This window comes from Armigeres subalbatus, chromosome 1, assembly GCF_024139115.2.
Source record: "Armigeres subalbatus isolate Guangzhou_Male chromosome 1, GZ_Asu_2, whole genome shotgun sequence".
Lineage (NCBI taxonomy): Eukaryota > Metazoa > Arthropoda > Insecta > Diptera > Culicidae > Armigeres > Armigeres subalbatus.
Genome location: NC_085139.1, coordinates 104,857,087 through 104,884,426, shown reverse-complemented (window position 1 = coordinate 104,884,426; position 27,340 = coordinate 104,857,087). Strand labels below are relative to the sequence as shown.

Here is a 27,340-nt window from a genome sequence, read left to right as displayed (position 1 = left end):
AAGACCAAAACCCTTTCGCCAGTCCGTATCCCCCGGCCCGCAATTAAGCAATACATATTTTTATGATGTTCACAAGTCTGTAGGAATCTTTAAAATCATATGAATTCGTGAAAGCAGTAAGGATTGCTGATGAAGATCAAGAAAACTATTTAACGCTCCTACGACTTTCTTAAAGTTTGAACAAACACTTGAAAATAGGTAGAAATTTCAAATAGCGATGAACCTTTATTATATATCGATAGAAGACCTATTAGAAAAGCTAAGTAAATATTGACAAAAAACCTATTAGAAAGTCATTAAAGAAACTCAATGTAATCGAAGCAGCTTGTAGATGCATGATTCGAGTAAATCTCATAATTCATTTCAAATATGCAGCCTCGATTTTAAGTGTTTTAAAGTTATTACCAGATCTGCTATTTTTACATAAAGAATCAACAGATTCTTTCTTGAAATTACCTATCTTGTATATACAAGTAGGGAACTGTTCCATTTTCCATCTCCCTGAACATAGCTGTTCATCTCATCACAAAAAAAAATACAGCACCAATTTCGACGCTTCTACTTGCTAACAGGCGTGCTCTCACTGCTGAAAAAAAAATCACAAAAAAAAAAAAAAAAAAACAAACAAAATTCCTTTTCATCACTTAGTTTTTCGTGAGCTCCGATATGAGACGAAGTCCAGAAGCAGTAACCCTACATATCGATGATCTCAATTGTCAGGTCGCACTGGCGCCCTTGGCTCAATGCAGACGGATTACCAAAATATATTCGATTCACTTTTAACCAGGGTGTCCATTTAGAAACAGTTTTCAGATTCCTGGTTTTGTCCCTGTTCGAGGAACTGACTCTAAAATTATCCCATTAGCAGATTTTATTAGAAAACTAGCAGACCCGACGAACTTCGTTCCGCCTAAAATTGATTTATTCTCTGATTATTTCTCGAGTTTATGCAGAAATTTCAGTTTCATTTGTATGGAAGCCCCCCTTTCCAAAGCGAGAAGGGGTCTCAAACCGTCTTAAGAACCTTCCCTGGCCCCAAAAATCTCTGCTTGCAAATTTTCACGCCGATCGGTTCAGTAGTTTTCGAGTCTTTAAGGTTCAGACAGACAGAAATTCATTTTTATGTATATAGATTTTCTATTCATAACATGTTCTCATATAAAAAAAATCGATTTTTTTCAGTCGTAAGCACGCAGAATAGCAACAAAATGATGTTATCGATATAGGAGCAGATACCCTATTTATGCGATTTATTTATGCCATTCCTCAAAAAATTCCAGGAATGAAAAATATTCCTAGAAGCGCATGAAAATCTCTGCATGTATAAGCCCTTGAAGTCCATTATGAGTTCCTGAACTACTGGAAGCCTAATCACCTCTAGAAACAGAACATTGAGGATTTGGAGAATATCGTAGGCAATTCTGGTCATTCATAAAGATTCAAGTTAATGCGCAGAACTCTTGAATTTTTTTCATAATTAACATCTTTCCAAAATTATCTCCAATTAATGTTATAAGTTTTCCACCATTGGGAATTCTCACGGACTCCATGGTGTCGTAACAGACCTCCAATACTACTGACGGACTTCTTCAAATCGTTTTCATTATCTTTCTGGAAATTTGTGTGAAATCTTGTATCTTTTGACACGACTTTTGATTTTTCCAAACCATCGTGAAAGCTTTTAGAAATCTTTCTAATGCCGTTAAAAAATCTTACGGATTAGGTGAACATCGAGAAACCTCCATGGCTCTCAAGTATACTTACGAAATAAATACCTTTTTTTTATTCGTATATTTATTTGGCAGGTACTCTGTGTTCTTAACCGCTACTGTGCCCGGATCTACTGTGGTACTCTGCTGTACAGAGTCCACACAGAATCTATTTTTAGATGTCCATAAATCGTTATTGTTGTCGTTGCCAGTCCATATCATCGTGAGTCCATTGTGTTCATTTGTCCATGTGGTGAATCCAGTGATCGTTGCTTTGTTCGGTTGCCATTAATCGAAGAACGTTGGAGGAATGCCTCCGAGAAGAACAGGTCTGTCAGTCGTCATCAGGAAGCCGTGTCGGTGAGGCGCGTTCCCCAAAACGCCACCGTATGGACTGCGCTTCTGGCGACTGACAAGGGTTTGGTGGAGGGGCTACGAATCGAACCCATGACCATTCGCTTATGAGGCGAACGTGTAGCCAACTACGCTACGAGACCCCCCCGAAGTAAATACCTAATATTACCTATTCTTATTCACTCTCTGTGGAGTTTATGGATTTCTAAAAATAGTTAAGGACTGCTTACAATCTTCCAGATAATCATGAATGTAATCTTTACAAACTCACATAAATCTTTGCAGCACTTATAGCCTAGCAAAATATTCTAACCACTGCAATACTTTAAATAACTTGGTTTGAACACAGTCAGGTCGTTAAATTTTTGTCGATTGTGGCCTTCGGTTTGAATAAAGCAATGGTCCCATGGAAAAATATCCAAAAAAGGTGTTTTTTTTAAAGGGGCATAACTAGTCTCAAATGCTAAGAGGAGTTGCACCTACTCTTTTTATTTTATCGATTTTAAGTTGTTTTTCAAAAATGGTCTTGAAGTTCCAGCATTGTTTTATTTATAAAGAGTTGCAACAAGCAATGAAACTTAATAAGGAACGTCTAATAGAGTTTTTTGAAGAACTCGTGGAAATATGTTAGAAGATTCCTTTGCATATTTTTTATATGAATCCCTTCACGAAGACATTCTATTCAAATTTGAGTAAATACCATACCAAGTTTTTGGAGCGGAGCTTTTGAAAAAATCTACTGAACATCCATCGAGGAGCTCCAGGATAAAAACTATCCAGACAGCTTTTTTAAATCCTTTGGGATTTTTTTTATGTTTCAGTGAGAATTCTGAAGTAATTTCTTTACAAAATTCTCAAAGATCAACCAGAATACTTCTTGATAAAATTGATTTATAAAAATCAAAAGCAGCGAATGTAAAACTGAAACATTACCATTGACAACCACATCATCATCCTCCTCTTGCGTCCGAGCATAATTATGGAGTATCGAGTAACGTTTAATGTGATTTAATTGAGACCATCGCCACCTACGTACATGAGGTAGTCCATATGATGCTTTTATCCACTATCATTTTCTCTACATGACTATTAATTTGACCACCTAAGGACGTGAGGATCGACCAATGACTTTATAAGCCCATCATCAAATGGAAGTTCACGTAATGTTTTTGAAATATTACCCTCAGAATCATGTTTGGAGATGAGGCCGATGCTGTAGAGTGCATTAGAGCATTAAATGAAATTTTGTTATATCATAGGTAAGGTACACTGGGGGAAGTGGAAAAGGAAAAATCGATAGTGCATGTTTGAATTAGTGTAAAACCAGTTTAAATGATTTTAATGCGTTCAATCAAAAAAGGCTATCAAAAACAGTCAATTTCGCACCAACTGTGCGGCAATTCATACCATTTTGGTCGCTTGAAATTTATGGAAATAGATTTTAAAATTAGGAGTTGTTTTTCCACTTACCCTAGTGGGATGGGGTAAGAGGAAAACCCATGTTGCCTTGACCTTCAATAATTTCATTACCTTAACGGAATAGATCCTCAAGGAATTCTCGTAATAGCTAGAGGAGGGCTGGTTTTGCCTTCTCGAACACTAAATGTACGTAAAGTCTATATGTTCGCCCCAAAACTGAACATTTTAAAGGAAAAATGGGACTTACAGGGTTATAAACTAATCAACTTAGTTTAACGAATTGAGATGATGTCTGTATGTGCGTATTTGTATGTATGTGTGTTCGCAAAGCACATACAAAATTATCAGCTATTCTTAAGCACCTGTCCTTAACCGATTTGTTCGCAAAAAAATTGCATTCAACGGCGAAACTTGTTAGGAATAAAAATTAATGTGTATTATACAATATATTTACCTATCAGTGCTATTTTTAACTTTCTTATATATTTTTTCATATGGAAAACATATGAAAGGCATCAGTACCGATAGGTGGATTATTCAGGCATTTTCTCATTTAAATAAGTCCAATCACCACTGGAATCACAATGATAACAAAGAAGGAACATATTAAGATTCACAGCTATCGAAATAAACTCTGGGAGAAAGAAAAAAATTGCGTGATTAGAACATTATCCACTTTCCCCACAGTGTTTGATACCTGGGGTAAGTGTAAAATCTTTGAATTATTTGCTTTCTTGGTACAAACCACTACCAATTGAATGGGATTAGTTTATTTGTATTGTAATGGTCACCTGTGATATAAATTCACTTGAAAAAAGAACAATTGGTGCAAATAAGAATTGATTTTATGAATGCAAATATCAATTTTTCGCGAAACCTAAAATTACAGTTCAAGCGTTAACCGTGTAAGTGTATGTGTTATACAAATTTCAACATAGTATTAGTGTGAGCATCAAAGTATAACATTGCATGATGCTATGATGTGGTAAAAACTGTAATGTATGTACAATTCCAATTTTTCGAGTCGATTTTTACACTTACCCCCTTTTTCCACTTCCCCCAGTGTACCTTACATCAAATTATTTTATAAAGAATGACTCTTGCGATTGATAATCATCATCAAAGTATTTGAACGATCTTTCAGAACTTCTTTTGTTTGATGGGAACATGACTCAAACGCTACTAATAAGGAAACTGCAATAAAATCAAATTGACTCCGATACAAAATCATTCCAACTAAATGATCTAAAATATTGAAGGGGACTTTAAAAACCCAGATTAATCCACCTACAGTGAGATTTTGACCCTTCCTTAGTTATAAGGATATTTTTTCCAGACTCCAGTATTTAAAACGAGATAAAACTACTCAGCTTCCCACGGCGATTTTCCGTGAAAGTGATAAAATAATTGCCTACCCAAAGGCGGATGTCATGGGTTAAGTGACAACTTAACGAATGATAACGTACTGTACTTCATGCTGCCTATCTATAAGGCGCTCGTCGGATTGAATAACTATTGTGACATGGTTAGTAACTATCGTAACGCTGGTTGCATATATTGTACTTGTAATTTCCAGAGACCTCGATATTAATTAATCCAGAACTAACTAAATCAGTCATTGTTCTGAGCGAAACTCAATAGCGTTCAATAATAACATATATTTCGCCTTATGGATGCCTAATTTGGTAAAACTAAAGTTGTTCAATACCTTAAAAATGAGCGAGATTTTTATGGCAGTAAATATCAGAATTTGCACACATACGCACACATACATGCATACAAGTGATCTATTAGTGGCTCAAAACATGCTCACATTTGCTATCTAGCTTCCACTGAATAAATTTTTGAAATCGCTTTCAATTTTTACGTTTTTGCTTTTCTGAGAAGATTTTTTTGTACATGCTTCTATATGTTCCTCAACTAAAATCATTTGTTTCTTTGAAACAAATTAGAAAAATAGGCATAATTCCATATCATATCATTTGTTATAATTATATGTTCAATATCAAAGTGAATTTGTTTCAAATACCATAGATTTTATTTAATAATTCACGAGATTTCTTGATAGATTAATACGTAACACACCTGCGTAACGCATACAAAGTGAAATTATAGACACTTCCGAAGGAAGGGTCAAAAACTATTTGGATCAGGTCTCAACAGTGACCATTTGAGCAACCTCTGTTAATGTTTAGTGATTAATAGGAAACAAACTCGACTACCATGGGGAACATGAAAAGGGCCCTGAGTAGACTTTTGGTCTAGAGCAGTGCTGCAAAGTGTCACCGTACAAGTCACGTAAAGCGTGACAATAACAAAATCCAGGTCATGTGTCAAGTATTCAATTGTGATGCTCAATGTGGATCTCACATGCTTGGTGTAACGATCACCATGAAAGTGACATTTTAGCAACTAGCGCTTGGTCACTCACCATGTCTTCACTTCTTCTGCCTGTGATCACCAGCATGAATGATAGGAAAACTTTCCTGATGTTGTGGTTGTCATATCCATGTCATCTTGACTATCGTGATGATCACTTGACCTATGCGGTGTTTGGTTCGAAATCAACGCTCGACAGCAATGGAATAATCCACTTAGCGGAATTAATGGATTTTGCTGTGATAAAAATGCATGAAGCCAAAATAGAATTTTTGGGAACATTTAAGTGTTCTTATTGTTTATATTGACTTTTTGTGCAATATTTTAAGAGGTGCTATTAAAAGAAAAGTACATACATAGTTTTTCCAAATTTGATCCAGACTATCTTTTGAAAAAGGCCAAATTTTTTTTATTGATTTTTTCAAATGGATACAATTAAAAAACGACGCATCCTACAAAAAAATTTTGTATGGGTGACTATCGCAAAATCAGTCAAAGTTTCTTGTAAAGATATTGGAAACAATTCAAATTGAGCCCTACACTGAAAAAAAATCAATTTCAACAGTTTCAAAAATTAAAACTCGATTTGCGAAAAAACGCTTTTTTTGATTTGTATGAAATTGTGTCTCAAGATAGGTGATTATGTTCCCTACCAACCGTCCATACATCGCAAGCTTGACACTTTTAAGGGAAAAAAGTTTTTCTAACAAAAAAAATTTCCTGGCGGAATTGGATTTTTTTCCCCAGTGTCAAGGAGTGCCAGTGGATTTAACATATACATACATATATTTAAATATTCCTGTACAGTCAAGCAGAGTACAATATTTAGGTCGTAACTATTCGCAACGGATAAAAATACACTGAAAATAATTTCGACAAGAAAAAGTTTTGTTAGAAAAACTTTTTCCTTAAAAGTGTCAAGCTTGCGATGTATGGACGGTTGGTAGGGAACATAATCACCTATCTTGAGACACAATTTCATACAAATCAAAAAAGCGTTTTTCGCAAATCGAGTTTTAATTTTTGAAACTGTTGAAACTGATTTTTTTTCAGTGTAGGGCTCAATTTGAATTGTTTCCGATATCTTTATTAGAAACTTTGACTGATTTTGCGATAGTCACCCATACAACATTTTTTTGTAGGATGCGTCGTTTTTTAATTGTATCCATTTGAAAAAATCAATAAAAAAAATTTGGCCTTTTTCAAAAGATAGTCTGGATCAAATTGGTAAAAACTTAGTTAGAGCTAGAAATACTAGAATAAGAGATCGGCGAAGACGCCATCTTGTTTCCAATCGAACCGTCAAAAGCGGTTCCATTTCGACTTGTTTACTTTTTGCTTCCATAAGAAGCAAGCAAAAAGATCAAGTGCTGCCAGTATCATTGTCACGATTTCATGCATTTTCATACGTTGCCATTTCGACAGTTTTTCACTCCGCCGGTCTCTGGTTATAGGGTGGCTAGTTAGAGCCGTTCTCAAATACGGCCCATACAAATTTCAGAACCCTCCCATACAAAATACGCTACGAGAGGGTGGGTGGGGGCTTTCAGCCCCCAGGTCCATTTTAGCGTTATGTAATTTGTGAATGAACCCTTAATTTAACTATTGATTTATCCAATTTATCAATTAAAAACGACGTCAGTCCAATCAAACGACAACAAAATCAATCAATAACGGTGCTCACCTGCACTTTTGACAGCTGACCGACCTGATGCTCTTTATGGCTCTCAGCTTGTGGTTGTCAATCTGGGTGTCACGCTTACCGAAGGTACTCACGTGTCAGCTTCTACATGTCACGATGCGCTTGCAGTGATTGTCAGTAAAGAACATCGTTTAAAAGCGTGGTGGTTTTTGTTTTCATATCTGATCATCTGGTGATGGTCACGACATTTTGCAAGACTGGTCTAGAGACTGCCAACGGCCACACAAAAACAAAGCTTTATAGCTTGATAGTGGAGGTGGTTGTCGACTATAACTGCCTCGGAGTATTGTTTATCGGCTATGCAGTCTGATGACCAGCTGTTATATTAATTCCAGTCCGACGTTTCAGTACATTTATAGGTCCTTTTTTAATGGATTAAAATTGGTTCAGAATTTCATTGCTATAAGTGTCCTTAGTTTAGTATATTTCTCGAATTAAAAAAATCACTATAAATTTGCAATATTAGGCTTTTGTGATTTTTTTCCCTGACTTTCCCTGACATTCCAGGTCCAACATTAAATTCCCTGACTTTCCCTGACTTTCAAGGTTTTTCCAGGTAGTCGACACCCTGATATTGCATGGCAAGAGGACCAAATGAAATATTGGTATTTGTCTGATACCAAAGAGATTAGATTTAAAAAAAGAAAAATTCCCCAAAAGTTCCATTTTAAGGATATTTTTTATTATGTTCATTTTATAAACATTGTATTGTGTTTCTAAAATTATCAAAATAAAAAAATATGCTGAAGTTGTTAGTTACTCGCTATTTCTTTCTAAATTCTTCAAGATATGATTACCCTTAAATGTCCCTTTATCTATTACTCCCCAGTTGCTCAAAAAATCGCTTTAAAATCATCTACAATTCTATGGTATTATAGATTTCACTCAAAAATTTGTCCCAGGAATTTGTCTCAATGTTCGTTCAAATATTCACCAAAAAATCTCCATAGAATTCAATCAGAAGTTCTTAACAAAACTTTAAATAAAGAACAAAGATTTTCGAAATAAAACCTTTCCTTCAGAACATTCCTACAGGATTTACTCCTAAACATGCACCATGAATTCTTCCAGAGATTTGTCCGATGTGTATCAATGAGTTTCATTACAGAAATTCCAATCCAGAAATTCCAGAAACCAATTCCACTAAACTTTTATTCAGAAATTCTTTCTAGGTAGAATCCTTAGAAATTGAACAAAATTTTAGCTTAGGTGTTAGTCTACGACGAAAATCTAACTTGGAACCTGTTTTTAAATCACCACAGACCACTTCTAGGGACTGTAGGAAGGGAATCCACGAGTTGCTCCGAATTGCATATCATAGGCAATTCATAAAGCAACGGAATGTTACGCAAATACACTAATACAAATGAACCGTTTGCGTTTGTTTTAGAAACTGCATATGTAACATTTTTGGCAAAAACAACACTGCAAAAACAAAACCGCGTCAAAAAAAAAAAAATAATGGCCTTATTACTTAGAAACACTTTGCAATGTAAAACTTCAACCGAAGTAAGAAATTTAGCTACTCTTGCAATAATGTATAAGACTTCAAAGCCGCATATGATACAATCGATCGGGGCCAGCTCTGGCAGCTAATGCACGAAAATGGATTTCCGGATAAACTGACACGGTTGATTAAGGCGACGATAGATCGGGTGATGTGCGTAGTTCGAGTTTTAGAGGAATTCTCGAGTCCCTTCGAAACGCGCAGAGGGTTACGCCAAAGTAACTGCTATTCAACATCGCTCTGAAGGGAGTCTTACGAAGGGCAGGAATTGCCACGAGTGGTACGATTTGACTGTCCAGTTATTTGGTTTCGCCGACGACATTGATATTATGGCACATAACTTTGAGAGGATCGAGGAAGCATACATCTGACTGAAATGCGAAGCTAATTGGACTAGTCATCAACACATCGGAGACGAAGTACATGATAGGAAGAGGCTCAAGAGAGGACAACGTAAGCTACCCACCACGAGTTTGTATTGGCAATGATGAAATCATGATGGTTGAAGAATTCGTATACTTGGGCTCACTGGTGACCTCCGATAACGATACCCGCAGAGAAATTCGGAGACGTATCATGGCAGGAAATCGTACGTACTTTGGACTCCGCAAAATGCTCCGATCGAATAGAATTCGCCGCCGTACCAAACTGACAATCTCCAAAACGCTCATTAGACTGGTAGTCCTCTACGGACACGAGACCTGGACGATGCTCGTGAAGGACCAACGCACACTGGGAGTTTTTGAAAGGAAAGTGCTGTGTACTTTCTATGGTGGGGTGCATATGGCGGACGGTACGTGGAGGAGGCGAATGAACCACGAGTTGCATCAGCTGTTGGGAGAACCATCCATCGTTCACACCGCGAAAATCGGAAGACTGCGGTGGGTCGGGAACGTAGCCAGAATGTCGGATCGTAATCCGGTGAACATGGTTCTCGCCAACGATCCGACGGGAACAAGAGGTGCACAGCGGGCAAGGTGGATCGATAAGGTGGAGGACGATTTGCGTACTCTCCACAGACTACGTGGTTGGCGACGTGCAGCCATGGATTAAGCTGAATGGAGAAGAATTTTATGTATTGCACAGGCCACTCCTCCCTTAGTCTGGTAATAAACAATAAATGTTAAGTTTGGCGTAGGTCCAAGATGGTCCGCGAAGCTCCGTGAAAATCTACAAAGGTCTACAAGGCTCGAATCGCATCGTTCAAATGGTTCACGAAGAATGTCTTGAAGAGATCTGTGAAACGACGAAAAGCCTGTGCAAGTTCGTAGAAGTCTTTGATGATTCTCGTAGCAATGTAGCAATATTTTTGTTTAGTACATATATAATGTGAATTATACATCTTGTAGAATTCGTCATGCATTCCTTCAAGATCGACTATTTTTTGCTCTGGGGATTTTTACTCTATACTCGAATCTGTTGTTCTGCACGAGCTTTTGGTCACCAAATAACTTTGGACCTCTTCTCGATATTCCCGATTAGTTTCCTTTTTATGTATTTCACAAATATGCATCCTATCTTGGAGCCAGCGGTTGAACACTTTTAACAACAATAATCATTTAACTGTAAAAATGGGGTGGGCGTGCGCCTTACAAGCGAATGGTCATGGGTTCGATTCTCAGCCCCTGCACCAAAACCTCGTCAGTCGCCCGATGCGCACCCCATACGGTGGGTGGGGGTACGCGCCTCACCGTCACGGCTGCCTGATGATGACTGACAACTTGTACTTCTCGGAGGTATTCCTCCAACGTTAGGGGTCGTACACATATTACGTAAGCACTTATGGGGGGAGGAGGGGTCTGCCGTTTTCTTACGTATCATATAAATAAAAACCCATTTGTATGAAAAAAATCTTACATGGGGAGAGGGGGGTCGAAAATCCCAGAAAAATTGCTTACGTAATAAGTGTACGACCCCTTACCCGGATAAATGGCAACCGAACAATGCAACGATCATTGGATACACGACATGGACAAATGGACACAATGGACTCACGATGAGATAGACTGGCAAGGACAATCATAATGATAATGGAAATCAAAAAATATATTCTGTGTGGATTCTGTACAGCAGAATACCACAGTAGATCTCGGCACAGTAACGGTCAAGTAACACGAAGTGCTTAATAAATAAAGAAAGGAATAAAAAAAACTGTAAAAATTTTACCAACTAATCTGTGAATTAGCTGACAGTTGTCGTCTAAACTGAACGATTTTAAGCAAATGATTTGAAAATAATCGCACAAGCAAATGTCACGAATCAAACCTTCATTTTTCAATGATATCCCCAAACTTATAACCGAAGCTGTATTTATGCGATTCGTGTTTGCTGTGTTCGATGGTGGTGGGGCAGCGCGCTGCGCTATATGTATTCGTATAAGCATGTTGTTGGTCGGCATTATGATCAATTATCCAATCGAGTGTGTGATGGGATGGGATGGCAGAAGAGCTTCTTCGGGAGTGCGCTCTAAATCGGGTTAGTACGAACAACGGGAACTCGTCTGCTATGTTTGTTATTAATCGTGCTGGAGGAGAAGGATGAACCATACATAATAAACATGTTGGGCCGCACAGCTGATGCAAACTGTGTATATTGACAGATGTATGAATAGAAGTGTGAAAGTTTGATTTTGTGGGACTTGTTAGAGTAAAATCAGTAGTGATTCAGTTTCATTGCAAATTTTCGAACACTACATATTATAGTTTGAATCTGATAAGGGAAAATAAGTCGCTGGTTTTCCTAGCAGTGTTCTATTCATGTTTGAAAATTTTTGAATAAAATGAGATCATTATGCTGCTGCAAAGAAAGGCGCCGTAGTTGCAAAGTGGATTGATCCGCAGATAAAATGACGCAAAACAATTGAAAATTATTTGAATCTCGTGATTCATTGGTGGTTCAAATCTGCAGCTTTTAAAACTCAACTTAAAAAAATTAATCTAGAATACCTGCTGGGAAAATGAATGTTTCAGATTCATATTCAAAGTAACAGCCCCGAACAACTTGAATCACTGCTGATTCAGCACTAAGAGTAATATTTCCTAAACCGAATCGTTAATCAAACCCTATCTAACCCAGTCACATTCAACAGGGTTTTGCTTTGTAGCGGCGCATTTCACTTAGAGTTGGTATCCGATACTTGTGTAAACATCCACAAACCGTTGATTCGAATCTATTCAAATGTATTGAACATGAGAAATGCAATTGGCAATCTTTCAGAGTATAGACACTTTAGATTCCATAGACGATCATAGGCACGGTTGAACAATTTCGATTTAGTTTTTTTTTTCTCAGTTTTTCACAATGTGTCGCGCGAATTTGACGTCACACGCGCCTTTGGAATCTATAGTGTCCATAGTTTAGAGATAGCGCGAAGATCATTGTTGTGAAAAACGCAGCACAAATGCAGCTGTCAACAGTGCGTTTGTTTGTTGCTAATCAGTTGCGTCTATTTGTATCGGCTGAGCAGGTGGCAGTAGGGAGTCAAAGTATATTAATCCAAAAGTTACACAATTTGTGGAATACATGTGGATGCTCTTTCGAATTTTCTACTAACCAAAGCTTTGCGCTGATAGATAACATGCGGTGAGCCGGGTTCAACGGTTTTGACACAATTTAGCCAATTTGTATGCTTCAGAAATCTCCACCAGACCAAACTTGCCTGATCACTCAATGAGTAGCAATTAACAAATTGCTACACCATGTTCAAAATAGTCGATGTCGAAAATAAAACCACTGGTACTAATTTAACAAATGTCATCCATTCACCTATGTCTTCGATCTTTTACAATAAATATTGTGTTTGCGGAGTGCTGCTGCTGCTTAAATAAGATACAAAGTAATTTGCAGTTTAATTCTTTGTTTTCTAGTAAGGCTAATATGAGTACAAGGTCCGGAGCTCGGGAGTAGTAATTCAAACTCTTTAGCAGCCGCAATCGATCAGAATGAAAAGTATTAACACCGCCAGAGTAATAACAGACTAAATTAAGCATATTTTTGTCATCCATCATCGATCCAACTCAACTGAAGAGCTGTTAATCTGGCAAGTCCGTTCCTATCTACAAACGTTTTTCATCCTTTCCCGCAACTATAGGCGATCGATTGTTGTTCTGCATCTGCTAAATTGGTTCGCACATGGATCGAACCGAAACGAACTGAACAGAGTGTGCAAACATCTCCATCCCACAAGCTGAAAACATTGCGGCGAATAATCCATTATCTCGGCATTTTAATTCAGCACATAGATTGGTGATAATAACAACAGATGCGTCGTGGTAAATGTTATACGAGTGGAATAAGTAACTACATACATAGGAATGGATTCTACGTTAAATCGCTGTTCGATTGATACACACTTTGTAGGAGCAAACAGTACAATCTGCAGTATGAGAACGTCGTGATTCGCGATGGTATAAGGTTCCCCCAAACACACGCGATGCAGCGACCCAGCTATAAAGACGAGGTGACTAGTTGTAGCCGTCACGACGATGAAAGCGCTTAGGCCTTGGGGAGCCTATAAAACCCAGAATGCATTCCATGAGTTAGGCCAGTGCGGTACTGCGGTGAAACGAAGTATATTGACTCCAACTTGCTGTTACATACATATATCAAATTCGGGACTAAGGGGTTTCTTAGAGCAAATCACTTAGTTGAAATGGTGCTCTTAGTTTCCACGGAATTGCTTGTAATTTGGGTAACCAGCATTTTAATCTTTGTTCACAAGAACGGCATGGGACCGACAATCAGTTTTTTAGTCGAACACTTCAATTAACAAGAAGCAAAAACCGTGTAAAGATTGCTCAATTTAGCGGACTGCTGTTTTTTTTCTCTGCATCTCTCATGCGAACATCGTGAAGGATTGTAAATTTTTCTTAAATCGACTATTCAACGCGCTGTTGCTGCCTGTGGTTGGTCATCGATTTACATGCTCGATTTGAGCGCAGATGCACCATAACCAATTGAAACCTCACAAATTTCAAGGGCCGTCGGTCGGTGAGAGAAAAAAATGGCTTAATTTGCGGTGCGATGGCAACTGATTTGTTTATATTGTTCGATCATATACATTTTAAAATAATTTAATTTTTTCTTCATTTGTGGTCTATTGTAAGTTTTCGTATGCATGTTTCATTCTTTTTCAAATCTCCCAGTGCTTTAGGCGGACTTTCTATAGAATCGAAGACTTGATCTGAAAAAAAATGATGATGAATCTTTGAAACACTAGAATTGCTAGAAACTCTAAATTAAAGCTTCATATTAAGATTTGTATCGTTCAGATTGAAAAAAAAAATGTCAAACGGTAAAAAAAAAGTTTATTTGAAACACCAGAAGAACTCAACTTGTTTTTTTCTATTCTTTTTTTCATAATGGTTACAATGGTAGTCTACGCTGTACCCCGCCCATATTGACTTCTATGAGCCTTTATTCATTTCATCATCACTCAGACGTTCCTAAGCGATGTTGCTCATGTGGTCACTGTTGGGGATGTGTTGATAAAAGAATAGATTTTTAGAACAAGATCCCGCCTCTATCATCATTATCAATTTTTATCACGTTTCACTTTCAATATCACTATGATCACTTATAATTATAACCATTATTAGAGTATTTAATATAGTAAATTTTATTTATTATCTGTATTAAATCTGGTTTATTTTCAATTTATGTTTAACGCTTTAAGTCGGATCGACAAGTTGCTTCATCGTAGAAACTGAGTCGGAAGTGTTCATTCCCCGATTTATAAGAATGACAAGTTAATAACTTTTGAAGCAGTACAAGGATCATGTCGTTCATTAAGACACTGTTGAACTGGCTCAAAAGGCATTATATTTCCAACTTTAATAGCTATTCAGTCTTATTATCTCATTCCTAATCATATAGGGTGGGTGTACCAATTGTCGCCATACCTAAGAACAACTATTTTTAAAAAAATAACTAAACGGCGTGTGGGTGGACTTTATATATCAAGCGAAAGGTTTTACTTCCTGCTCCTTAGAACAGCTGTGAAAACCACAATAAAATTTGTTATTATCCTTAAAATTGATTAATCCATAATAGGAACGCCTGCACCAGTTATGGCACTATTTTTAATTTTGGTTCCTTATTTAGAAAATCCCATTGTTTTCTTATGGGACTGTCCAAATTGGGACCACTAGTGCGATAACTGGTGCAAAGGACGTCAAAAATTAAGCAAAATCAATTTTTACAATTATGCTTCGCTTGTTTTGGAGGAAATCAAAGGTGTTATCGTGTCATATGAATATGCTTCATCGATATGAACTTGGTTTGCGGTGATTTGATTGGCCATTTGGCATATAAAGCACTAGTGCGACAACTGGAGCTATAGCCACAACTGGTACATCTAGCCTAGACTGATCTGTACGATGTCAGAAGGTATGAAGTATGCGTTCGTTGAATTACTTTGTTTGCCTAAGTTATTGGTTCTTCATGATTTTTGTTCTGTGTCAATACTATCAAACTCAATGTAAGTTATGTCTTGTAAAAAGTGGAAACTGTTCGTACATTTAGTCTATTTTATTGTCATTCCTTTGTCAAGGTAGTCTAAGACTATAATAAGTAGCTTATTCGATTCCAAACTAACTGTTATTATCTATAATGTCCTAATAATTCGTTATGAGTCAGCTATAGGATTCACTTCTCGGTGGTAAAGTAGAGCTTCGTCACGCTTATTCTCTAACTATTAATAAAAATGATCGAGAATGAAGCCATCATAAGATTGTTCAGATTACATCATTATAATGTGTGGTGTTTTTTATTATGGCTCTTCGAAGTGAGACACAGTTTGAAAAAAAAATCTACTCGGTAAATCGAGCAGTCAATTCCCTACGAATGTCTTGAATACGTTGTTTATCAATAAATACCTAGCTAGCTAAATATAAGCGTGGCTACGACTCATCGTCACAGGGAACGCATCAACAAAGTATTGCCGAAAGGAAGAGAACTCACATCATCATCACTGGTGAAAAAGGCCTCTGCCTAACTGCACTACCATTCAAGGCTCCAAGACACGATGTCCGTTAGAACACATGCATATGCGTTAAATTAGTGCGTCAATGCCAGATATGTAACGCGGCACCAAACAAAAATGGTCAACATGTGATACCACCACGACAGGATATGTCTTTGGTTGCCATCTCAGTGCTAACGGCGTAAGCTCACCCATCGCATCAAGATCATATATCCGAGGGGAGGGGATGTTCAATATTATTTGATGATCTATTCAACTCCGCTTTTGACATACCATTTTTTTAGGCTTAGGCAGTGGCTATGACTTAGCCAGTTCCAGTTCCTGTACGCTATTTGTTACTCGAAAGCCAAAAGATACCAGAAAGCTAAAAGAGTTCAAGTACAAGTACTCATACCTGTTACGTTTTACTCTTAACTTCAAGTGAGTTTACTTGAATCTCAAGGGTAGAATTTTAGTTGACAAAATACAAGTATGATTAGATTCGGTGGTGTTCAATAAAAAAAAGTTCTATCAACAAAAGTACATTAAATTTTGTACTTGCTTTGTTCGCCCCCAAATAATTTGACAACAATTGACCACTTTTTTCAAAAACATTTCTTGAGCATTAATTTCAAAGCACGATTATTCAAACCAAGAGATACAACTTTCCTAGGTGGACCTGGGAATCGAATTCTGAACTCTCGAACATGAATTTGAATTGTAGCCCCGCTGAGTGGGTAAAACATAACAATGGAATACGTGTACTCTTACTACCAAAAGTCGCCTCAATCCAGCGGTTCTCAACCTGGAGCCTGGGGTACGTGTACCCCCGGGGCGTACCTCGGACAACAATGCCTAATGGCGGATGTATTTCAAATCCAATCCAAACTTATTGATAACGTTATGATAATTGTGTATTTTGTGTACTTTGTCTTATATGTAGTACAAGACTTCAAGACAAAATTTTCAAAACGACTTATCTGCTTTTGTAAACAAAGATTCAAACGACGATTTGACGAATCTGATAGCTCTCCACGCAAACCAACACCATGAACAGGTAGCGGAAACCTTCACCTACCTATTCATGGTGTTAGTTTGCGTGGGGCGTCAAATCGTCAAATCACAAACAGATAATCGTTTTGAAAATTTGTTTCGTACATAATATGCATGACGATGCACAACCAGCAGAGTGTATGAAGGGCTGTGCGACAAAAAATCAAAAAGACAAAACGTCTAATGAACAAATTACAAAAATGTACAATGCAATTCGAATTCAATTCAATGCTATTCGAAACAAAATGTTAAATAATATGTTAAGAATATGCTTCTGAACTGAAATCTAGAGTCTTAAGTAGTTTGAGAGCCCCCTTTTAAGAAGATCGGACGCTTTCCTTTGAAAGGCACGGAATTCTTTTTTCAAGAGGCTTGGAAGAGTACTTTCAAGGCTCAGAAGAGTCCATTCAAAATGCTCAGGAGCCTCCTTTCAAGTGTCTCGGAAGCCGGCTTTTAAGAGGCTCGGACGCCTTCCTTCAAGAGGCTCGGAATTCTTCTTTAAGAAGGCTTAGAAAACTACTTTCGAGAGGCTCAGAGGCGTCCTTTTCAAGAAGTGCGGAAGCCTACTTTTAAGAGGCTTGGAAGGCTCCTTTAAAGTCATAAAAGTTCTGTAGGAAGCATGATGTGCAAGCTTAGTTTGAATAGGAAAATTTCAGGGAATAATGAAAATTTCATACATATGGGACTGACTTGCGGTTAGCGGCAGCATATATCTTGTTAGTTTCCAGGTCCGTTTTTCATATATCTTAGGGTAAATGTTCCATTTTGGACCCCACGAGGAAGTGCTTACCGATATCTGCTTAAAGGGTAACCAACTTGATTGTATTACCAATAACCAACTTGGGGTCACATTTTGGACCCTCCTCCTTTCTTGATTTCTGAACTAAAATAAATTCCGCTGCTAATTCCCCCATTGGCTTCAGAAAAATAATGTCGTTCACCATCTGTTTCACTGGTTTCTCGTACGAAAATAGCAATATTGAGATGAAATTTCGAGGAAATCAGTTTGTTTAAGAATGCGAGCGTTGCAATGCGTTACGCTTAAAAGTATACATCACTGATAATCTCAGAACGACAACAATATGTTTTTGTCGAAATTGAGAATTTAAAACGCATGAATTTTCTAATTGATGCATGCCAAACGAAAGATAAGATTTTGTTTCAGCTTAATTGATCACGGTTAATTAGAAAATCGACTTTGAAGAGACTATATAGGGCACTGCACGGAAAAATCTCTTTCTCTTTCGTTCCTCATAAATTTTGACGTTTACTGGCCTTGTTGTTTTCTAATTTATTTGCAGCGAGAAAGAGACAAAGTAGTCCGTGCAGTGCCCTATTGGGGGTGTCCAAAATGTGTACATTTGAGGGTCCAAAATATGTTACACTGTCCAAAACGAAAAATATTTTCATTTCAGAAAATCACAATTCCCAGCGATTTATCAACACTTGATTCCAATTTCAAATTTCTTTTTCATAAATGAGACTTCCATCACGACATGAAAAAAAAATAACACCAGCAACATAGAAAAGATTCTAAAGCTGGAAGACGGGGGTCTCCTTAGCAGGTACTGGGAGATCATTCTACCGAATGTCGAATGAGCGATTCAAACAAATCCATCGGAGGATCTTGTATTCCACAATTGATAAAAGATAACTGGCCCTCCTAAAATGATAGAATAGATGTTAAATATGAATTAAAATAAATAAATAATATGTTATTAACTACTGTTTTTTTTTCGCCCCTTAGGAGTTAGGATTGCTATGATCGGGGTGGGTTTTTGTTAGTTGACAAGTGATTATGCCGGAAGAACCAGTCTACTTTGACCAAATGAACACCGGACTGTGGATCTCAGGACAGTGGGAATCAGCTAACATAATCCTCTTGAAAACTTTCACGAATGAGGTTTGGTCAGTCAAGTCAGGCACATAGGACAAAGTCTAGTAAAAATGTAAATTTGATTATGTCAGTATTGTTTGTACGTTAGGCGTTGATTATTTATTGAGTCATTTCTATAATTGTGAGTTGTATAATTAATGTAAAACACAATATTCTATGTTTTAGATCTGTTATTGACACTGTGTTGTTGTCGGTTGTCTGTTCAGTTTCAACATAAAGGTCTTATTTAACTGTCTTATTAGTCATTGTTAGATACAGTATGTATAAAACTATAACAGAATTCTTAAGTATTGCCTTACAATTCCTATGTCATTCTTCTGTCTATCAATATCTGCTTTCTCCTTTTATCAATCTCTATTTCCTCTTTTATAGCTTAATCTCTACTTTTTCTGTCACTCTTCTATCTCAGAATTTCAATTAAATTTTTTTCTATCCAATAGAACAGTAAACTTCTTTCTCGGCTACTTTAAATAATTTCTCAAACACTCTCAATTGAAAACATTCTGAAACTTAAATTGTGATTCATGACTTCTCAATTTCAATCTATATTACAACCTATCCTATCCTACCTGTGGCCACGCGTTGGCTTCGCTACTTCCAGTTGACGAGAAATTCGTTAATTTCCCGACCCTTTGGAAAGTGCTAATGAGCCCTAGCAGATCCTCCATGTTTAAAGAGCTATACCTGATAAGTATGCCGAGATTTTATGGCACAAATCTCCCAAATTGAGGTGAACGTGCCCCTGGAGCCGACGTTCTGATGCCGGGACATACGATCAGGGGCTCAGTCTGCAAAGCTGCCGAAACACTGTGAATCCTTAGAGGCGCACTGAAGTGCTCCTAATGTGATATGATACACAGATGAATATTATCTTCAGCGCCGTCAACCCCCGTGACCTTGGCTAAGGAATAAGTTGTTAACGACTCGTTGATATCGAAATGCATAAGAAAATAGACAAGATGAAAATTTTTGACATATGTATACAAAACTGTTTAGCTGAAGAATGGCGAGCATGTTGAGCTTGCATCCCTTGATCTGGTGAAAGCCTACAATCGGCCGTGGACTACGGGGGTCCTGGAGAAACTCAAGAAATGGGGCATTACTGGAAATATGCTGAATTTTCTGCGGAACTTTCTAGATGGACGAACGAGCCAGGTACAAGTGGGAAACCACAAGTCAAATATAGTGCGCGGTGGCGGTGGCCAAATCTAAGCTTCCCCGGTAGCTGAGGTTCACCGAGTAGGACCGGGAACCTGGATGGCCAATATCCCAACCATCGACTGGGCAACCAAGGCGCAGCTGCGGAAGGGTACCAACCCGACTCAAGCCAAGGCAGTCTTCAGTGAAAGGATCCGACACAAATACCAAGACGCGGAGATTCGCTACTCTGACGGATCTAAAGAGCTGAGCAGAATGGATACGTTTGCGTGCGTTTTGACAGTTTTGCAATGAGAAAACTGTCAACACGCACGCAAACGTATCCATTCTGCTCCACTCTCAGGGCTAATGCTTCGTTGGGGATCGGTGCCTTCGGTTCAGATCTGCAGATACACCTGAGACTTCCCGACCAGTGTACGGTCTACTCAGCCGAAACAGTGGCCTTATCCAAGGGAGCATCTGATACAAATGCGGCAGCCACTTTGTTCGTTTCAGACTCAGCGAGCGCCCTGTTGGCTCTGGAAACCCCCAGAACAAAGCATCCGTGGATCCATGCACCCCACGGGAGCTCGTGCATGCAGCTGACAGCAACATCACCTTCCTATGGGTACCCGGCCACGCTGAAATCCGCGGAAACGAGGAGGCGGATAAGCTGGCCAACCTGGGAAGAAGCTGCGCCTACCTTACGCGAGAGGTTCCTGGGCATGATGCCAGAAACGAAACAAGGAGGTCAGTGAAAGATTCATGGGAAACAGAGTGGTGGGGAAACCGCTCCTTACTCCTGCGGAAAATTAAGGGAGAGACCAGATCATGGGAGGATCGAGCGGACAGAAGAGAACAACGCGTGTCCCAGCTTTGGACGGGCCACTCCATGCTGAGCAAGGACTTCTCCGGATGTGCGACACCTGTTAAGTTAGGAACAGCAACGAGCATGTACTGTGTGGCCCCCTCTATGAGGCCCCTAGGTCGCGGTACCCGACTAGTAGTCTCAGGGATGCACTATCCAACGACCCGGCATACGAGACAGCAACCATACGCTTCTTGAAAGATGCAGACATCTAACAAGAACCCCCGAATCACACACACGACACACGCTAACGAAAAATGGACATCGATATAGACTGGAAACAACGAAGTATCCACTCTGTTTTAATTTATAGGTTAGAAATAGTATAATCTTAAGTATAAACTAACGACTTACTCTCTCTGTGATACAAGCTGTGATTGTTTAGATTAGATGATATCAGATGATATTAGGATTTAGGTTTTACCTATAGGAATAAGAATACAATTTAGTAATAAATTCAATTATTTCTGACGCAACCTCATTACTTATATGTACTGTTCCACACTTCTATATTATCAACTGATCTGCTGGTCTCGAGGAAATATAGTTGACATTGACATTTCTTGGTGATGTACTCGCACGTTAGCATCAACTACCCTAGCAGTGCACCCAGTTCTCAATAACGATGGTTACATTCATTTTATAACTAAGCTAAGAACAAAAGGGGTTCGGTTTTGGTATTTTAAATTTATTAATTTTCTACTGAGACTGGGGAGATTACTACTTGGTGTTGATTGTCGTTGGGGCCCGTTATGTTGCGTCAGATGTTGGTGGGAGGGTTAGGGTTATTGCATACCTTGTATACTTAGAACGTAAGTGTTAGAGCGTTAAGATGGTATGAGTGTCGCGTCACTCGGGAACCGACGCCGCTTCGATGCTCGTTGCTGACGGTGCTGCGGCGACGTTGCTCAGATGAGTTCCCCTCAAATTTGGATCCTCGCCGCCGAGCGGCTGGCTACGGGCGGGAATTGTCATCGTTTCCACTGAAGAGATGTGTACCGCCGCGAGGGGTGTATGCACCTTGTGCAATTTGGTCGAGAGCGAAATCCCAGTAGTCGTTTGCGGTAGACTACGGAATCCGTTTTGTCGGGATGTTGAAAAACCGGGGGCACGCTAGGAAGCGACGTAGCGTGTACCGGAGCGTCCCGTTGAGCTTACACGTAGAAACCGCGGTTCTGCACTATTTTGACGTGTGGCAGACCGGACCTCGTACATCGAGCACTAAAAGTTTAACTCGGCACTTTTTGAAGAATTCTCCTCCGAAAATCTACGCGCTCAACTTTTTTTTGAAATGCCACCTGGCAAAAACCCAATATCACTTCGACCAACTACGAGGAACTTTTTTTTTTAATTTACGTTATACTGATCCTCTTCCTCAGAGTCCGAGTTACTCAATCCCTCATTTCCGAAAATTTTCTCTTCTCCCCATTCTCCACGTTGCTCCCCCTCTCCATGAGTCCTTCATTGCACTTCATTCTCCCGGATCAACTTTTTATTTATAATTACAATAGCCACGTTGTTACCGATTATGCCGGTAACAACATCTACTAAACCGATTAGAAATCAACATGGATATCAGGCTGACTTGACAAATATTTGTCATTATGACAAACAGTGTACTGATAGCTTAATAATATGATCATGATTTCGATATACAAATTGTAGAAGGCATATGCTGCCGTGAATCGCAAGTCAGTCCCATCCAAGATGAATGCACCACTAGGTGTTCCAATCTGCCAAATTCACGATTCAGTCATCTTGGATTTTAGTATGGGAGAACCAGTCGGTTTGTTTTGCACTGAAAATGATTTTTTCACCCCCGCCTTCTTCTCTTCCACAAGCTTGGCAGATTGGAGCACCTAGTACTGTATTCATCTTGGTCCCATCTGTATATGGAATCCCGGGAATCCAATCCAATAGAATCGAAATACGTATATCTGTCAAAGGTACAATAAAATAGTGGAATTACATGGAATTGTACAAACTCGTCTTATGACAAGTATCAACTGGTGGATCGGAAGCATCTAGATCTAGAAGATCTATGTTACCAACTTGGAATGGCCGATCGAAAGGGGGTATAGTAAGAATTTCCTTTTGCAAAAATGTACGATCTTACTTCGGCGGCGTGGTCAATTTTAATACGGCGGTACACCGATTTATTTTTGACGACAGTGGCTGCGTAAGAAAAATATCAGCGACGACGGCGCACAGGTCTAGGTATTGTCGGCGTAGCACCAACTTAGAATTCGGAAGTCGGGACTTCCGAACCGAACTTTCCTCCGAAATTTTATCTGTCAAACTAATTGATGCGTTGTTGAGCGCATCTTTAGGCGAATCCAGCGAACTAGTTTCAAAGATGGGAAATTTTCCTTTATCTGGGAAAAAATTCAACTTTGGTATAAAAAGCGTTCTAACTTTGTTCCGGATGGACAATATAAATCGCAGTGCAATGAAAGAGGCTTTTGGGCCTTTCAAAAGGGATATTGAAGGAGTAGGGCTGATCTTGAGCTCTGTCGAAACCAAGCATCTGGTGACAGAGAACAAGGTAGCCAACGCTGTTGGCCCGAGGTGGAAACGGATGGGATGTGATTTGAGATTTTCATAAAGTTCATATATCCTGGAACAACTCGTGGCATGTGATAATGTTTTCGGACGCGTACGAAAAAACTCACACCTCGGGACTAAAAGATTGATTGTCCAAAACTTACTTCATATTTTGCTACATAATTATGAGTTGGAATATGAGATACGATTTTTAAAACACTTACCTCCGGTGGATCCCATACGCACTCGCCTGTCGTCAAGTTGGCGTACATGTGCTCCTTGGTTCGAGGTTCGATAATCTCCACCCATTCCACTCTGCAACGGAGGTGGCGCCGCATGGTACGATGATTAGGAGTTACCAGAAAAAAAAAGACGGATGAAAACTCCAATCAGCACAATCATCACTTATAAGTAACACAAGCAAACAACAAGCTTTTCCACTTCTCTTCTCCAATGAAACTGCAATTCTTTCGTAAAAAGAGCGGGATGTGGAACAACTAAGTAGGAACGGGAAAGAAGTGCTGTTTATGTAGGGATACGTATAGGAATGGTTTGAATCGTTTTCCAACAAATCATTACAGATGATGAATTTCGAAATGGGATGTAAAGTTGACATGTAGCACTGTTTTTTTTCCTACAATTTTTATGAACAGTTCGTTGTTCGAATACCAGCGATCTTACGCTGTGTAGGTATATTAAACATTGAGCAATATACTATTTAAGGAACTTGAAGAAATTTTTTCTATAATTTCACATCTCAAAAAACAGTTTCTGTAATGACTTACATAATGGCAAATGGGACAAACTTTAGCTAAATGACTGGGTACGTAAATGCTAATTCCGCTTTCTGTCGAGGGCTCAAAACCATCATCACTTGTGACACTGGCGGCTCGGAATATGGATAGGGATGGGGAATTGGCGGAACCGTCTGCATCCGTCGGAAATAATCTTACAGCTTTGCTTCCATTGGTAGATCTATTTGGGTACCATCATGGAATTACTGTGGTTGACTGACATCGTTCTGCGGCGATAAGAATTGACAGTGGGTGGCGTTGTGATGTGTTGTAAATTTAACCACTTCCCTCACAGACGTGGGCAAAAATAAGCAACAGACTGTCAGATGCGATTCTCAGATAGTTTAGCGTTAACACTGACGTTCCGATCAGCAGGAAAACTCAACGAGAAGGAAAGTATTTCCTAAAGTACTAATTCGCTTCAGCACCCTCGGATGGCTGAATATTTAAAATAAATCATTTTGTGATGCCATATTTTTTAAATCTCAACAAGTTGCTTGTAATTTATGAAAAAAACATTTTCCATGTTAAAAACCACGAGTTACAATGTCAGTAAGCAGTATCATAAATACCCAAGTAATAAAACTATATTAGTTCTGATTGAATTTTCTCACTAAGCCAACCATCATCCACGGCACCCACGTTGCCCATTAAACATACCCAGACACACTCGTCAACGGTAGCGAACATCCGTTTCCTGTGCGCTGCTACTTCTTGATCGTCGATGTTTTCTTCCCGTTCAATTACGTCTCGAATTTATATTGTTCCTTCGTAGTCGTCTTCCTCTATCATATACCGCGCCGAACCACTGCACTGTGTGACAGTGTCACGCCCAAAATAAAAGGACATGTTTTTCACCGCATTCGCTTCACAGCTGTGTATTGTCGCCGACCGAAGTCGGGCCTTTACCGACCAAGCGAGAAACATAACAGATGATGAGCAGCGGGATGGTTTGAAGAGATTTCCTTCGTCTTTTCCCGTGTGGGCCACAGCCTCCACTACCGCTTTCCATACGCCAAAGCCGCCGTCGCCTTTCGTGTCAATGTTATTTTCCAGTTTTCGCTTCTTCACATCCCGTCGCCGCAGTCACAATCACGGGCAGTGTGTTTGATATTATTTTGTGAATGGGGGAAAGAAGTCACTGCACCGCAGTAGCACCGGCCGGGAGCAAAGGGGAATGGCCGTGTTGTGCTCTATGGATGGGAGTGTGTTGTGCGCAACCCGGATGAAGAAGGAACAAGGGGGCAAGAAGAGCGCTTCATTGGAAAAATCAAGAATATCGATTTTGGTAGAGGCGAAAACTCGTGGCTTTTGCTTTCAAACTGGACTGGTAATTCTCCAGTTTTTATTTATTTCCACGATCAAGACGGTATGAAACTGCAAGTTTTCTTCTACAAAAAAAAGCTGTTTGATAATTTAGCACACAAAGCTTTACTGAGGCACCATATTTTTTCATTGAGGAAAAACGCACCTCTCCGATGTTGACATTTTTGCTGCTACTTTATATTCACTGAACTTCAAAGGCCAAGCCCTCTGCTGCTGCTTCCAACTTTGATGATGTTGTTCGGGATTTAAATCCCCCTATTGATGTATAGGCTGATGAAAAAGCCTTATTTTGTCACATAAAATCTTCAATGGTAGAACACACGAACGCACGCATACAAATTTACATTCGACGATGAAAAAACAGACGCATTTGGTGCTGCTTCTGCAATACGGGAAAATCTATGCAAATTTTTCTTCTCCGTTAGCTTCACTTTCATTCCGCAAAACTATGCAAACCGCAATAAATCTAACCAAGAACCGCTACATTTTCCACTCATTCAGCTGCACAATTTTCCCAATTTTCTCGCAAGCCACGAATGAATCACTCTGGCGAGAATTTTCTGCACCGCGACCAAACCGACGACGATTCAATTGACTTTTTTTTTCCTGCTCCTTCTTTCTCCTGGTGGATAAAATTCCCCAACGATCGCAGCAAAAAGTACAACAAAACACTCTTTCACTTCATTTCACAATCAAACGGGAAGAAAAGATTGGAACAAAAACGCGAAAAACACTGTACGCCGATCAATGAAAATGCGGATTACCGACCGAGTCCGTCGACCGATTGCCATCGAATGAAAATGTACGACGGACGGAAGATAAACAGAAAACGGAACCAAAGAAAACTTTGACGTAGAAGAATAAAAGGGAGAAACGAAAAATGTTTGACAGTTTGTTGTTTTACGACTGTCGCGCGGACAGTGGTGGAGTGCAAAAAGTAGGAGACGTGACCAGCGAGATTCGATGTTGCATGAAGAAGAAGCAGAACGGTGATGTCTCGCGTAGCATTTGAAAAGGGCTAATCTAAATACAGTAGCCGTTCGATAACTGCAAAATGTTTACTTTTCAGTTAACGAATGCCTTTCGATAACTGCAACGCATTCTAGACGTCAAACGGATGTCAATCGACGTCAGATGCAATAAAAGTGCATCTAAATGTGCAGTGTAATGCAGCTGTCATTGAGTCTGACATCAGTTTGAAGTTTAGCGGTCCGATAACTGCAAAACAGTTGCAACTATCGAATTGCACTTATTTAAAAAGCATTGCAGTTAAATTACTTGCAGTTATCGAACGTCTACTGTAGTGGCCTTGAAAAGAGAAACGCGGATATGTGCCGCCAATCTAAAACATTCAGTACCGTGGATAATCAAATTTCGGACACACTCAAACTTCGGACGCTTCAATTCGTATGGGAAATTTTCTGAAATATTTCATCGAAATGTTTCGTCAAGCTGGATTGGAAGGACTAATTGGCGATTAAAGGTTGCATGAAGAAGAAGAAGTCGAAGGATGATATTAGAAAAATATTGCACGGGGAAGCATACGTAATTTTTTTTAAACTCTTCTCAAAAATTCTAGAAGAGATTTAATTAAAAACGGAAAGCAGTACGGGGTTGGACTTTTCTTATACTGTGTATCAAGTATGAAATCATAAAATAAAATTTGAAATTGAAAAATTGCGTTTAATAT

General features: G+C 39.0%; 1 protein-coding gene across 3 annotated transcripts in view; it reads right to left on the bottom strand.

Moving 5' to 3' along the window:
• Window positions 1–26,438, bottom strand: part of LOC134204124 (hornerin) — a 105,541-nt gene extending 79,103 nt beyond the window's left edge. For all 3 annotated transcript variants that reach the window (XM_062678958.1, XM_062678961.1, XM_062678967.1), the window contains exons 1-2: window positions 25,796–26,438; window positions 23,755–23,845 (exon numbers count right to left, since the gene is read on the bottom strand). In XM_062678958.1, coding sequence (XP_062534942.1) covers window positions 23,755–23,845; window positions 25,796–25,812 — 108 coding nt within the window. In that variant the 5' untranslated portion in view covers window positions 25,813–26,438. The remainder of the gene's footprint in view (window positions 1–23,754; window positions 23,846–25,795) is intronic.
• Between the last annotated feature and the right edge of the window lie 902 nt (window positions 26,439–27,340).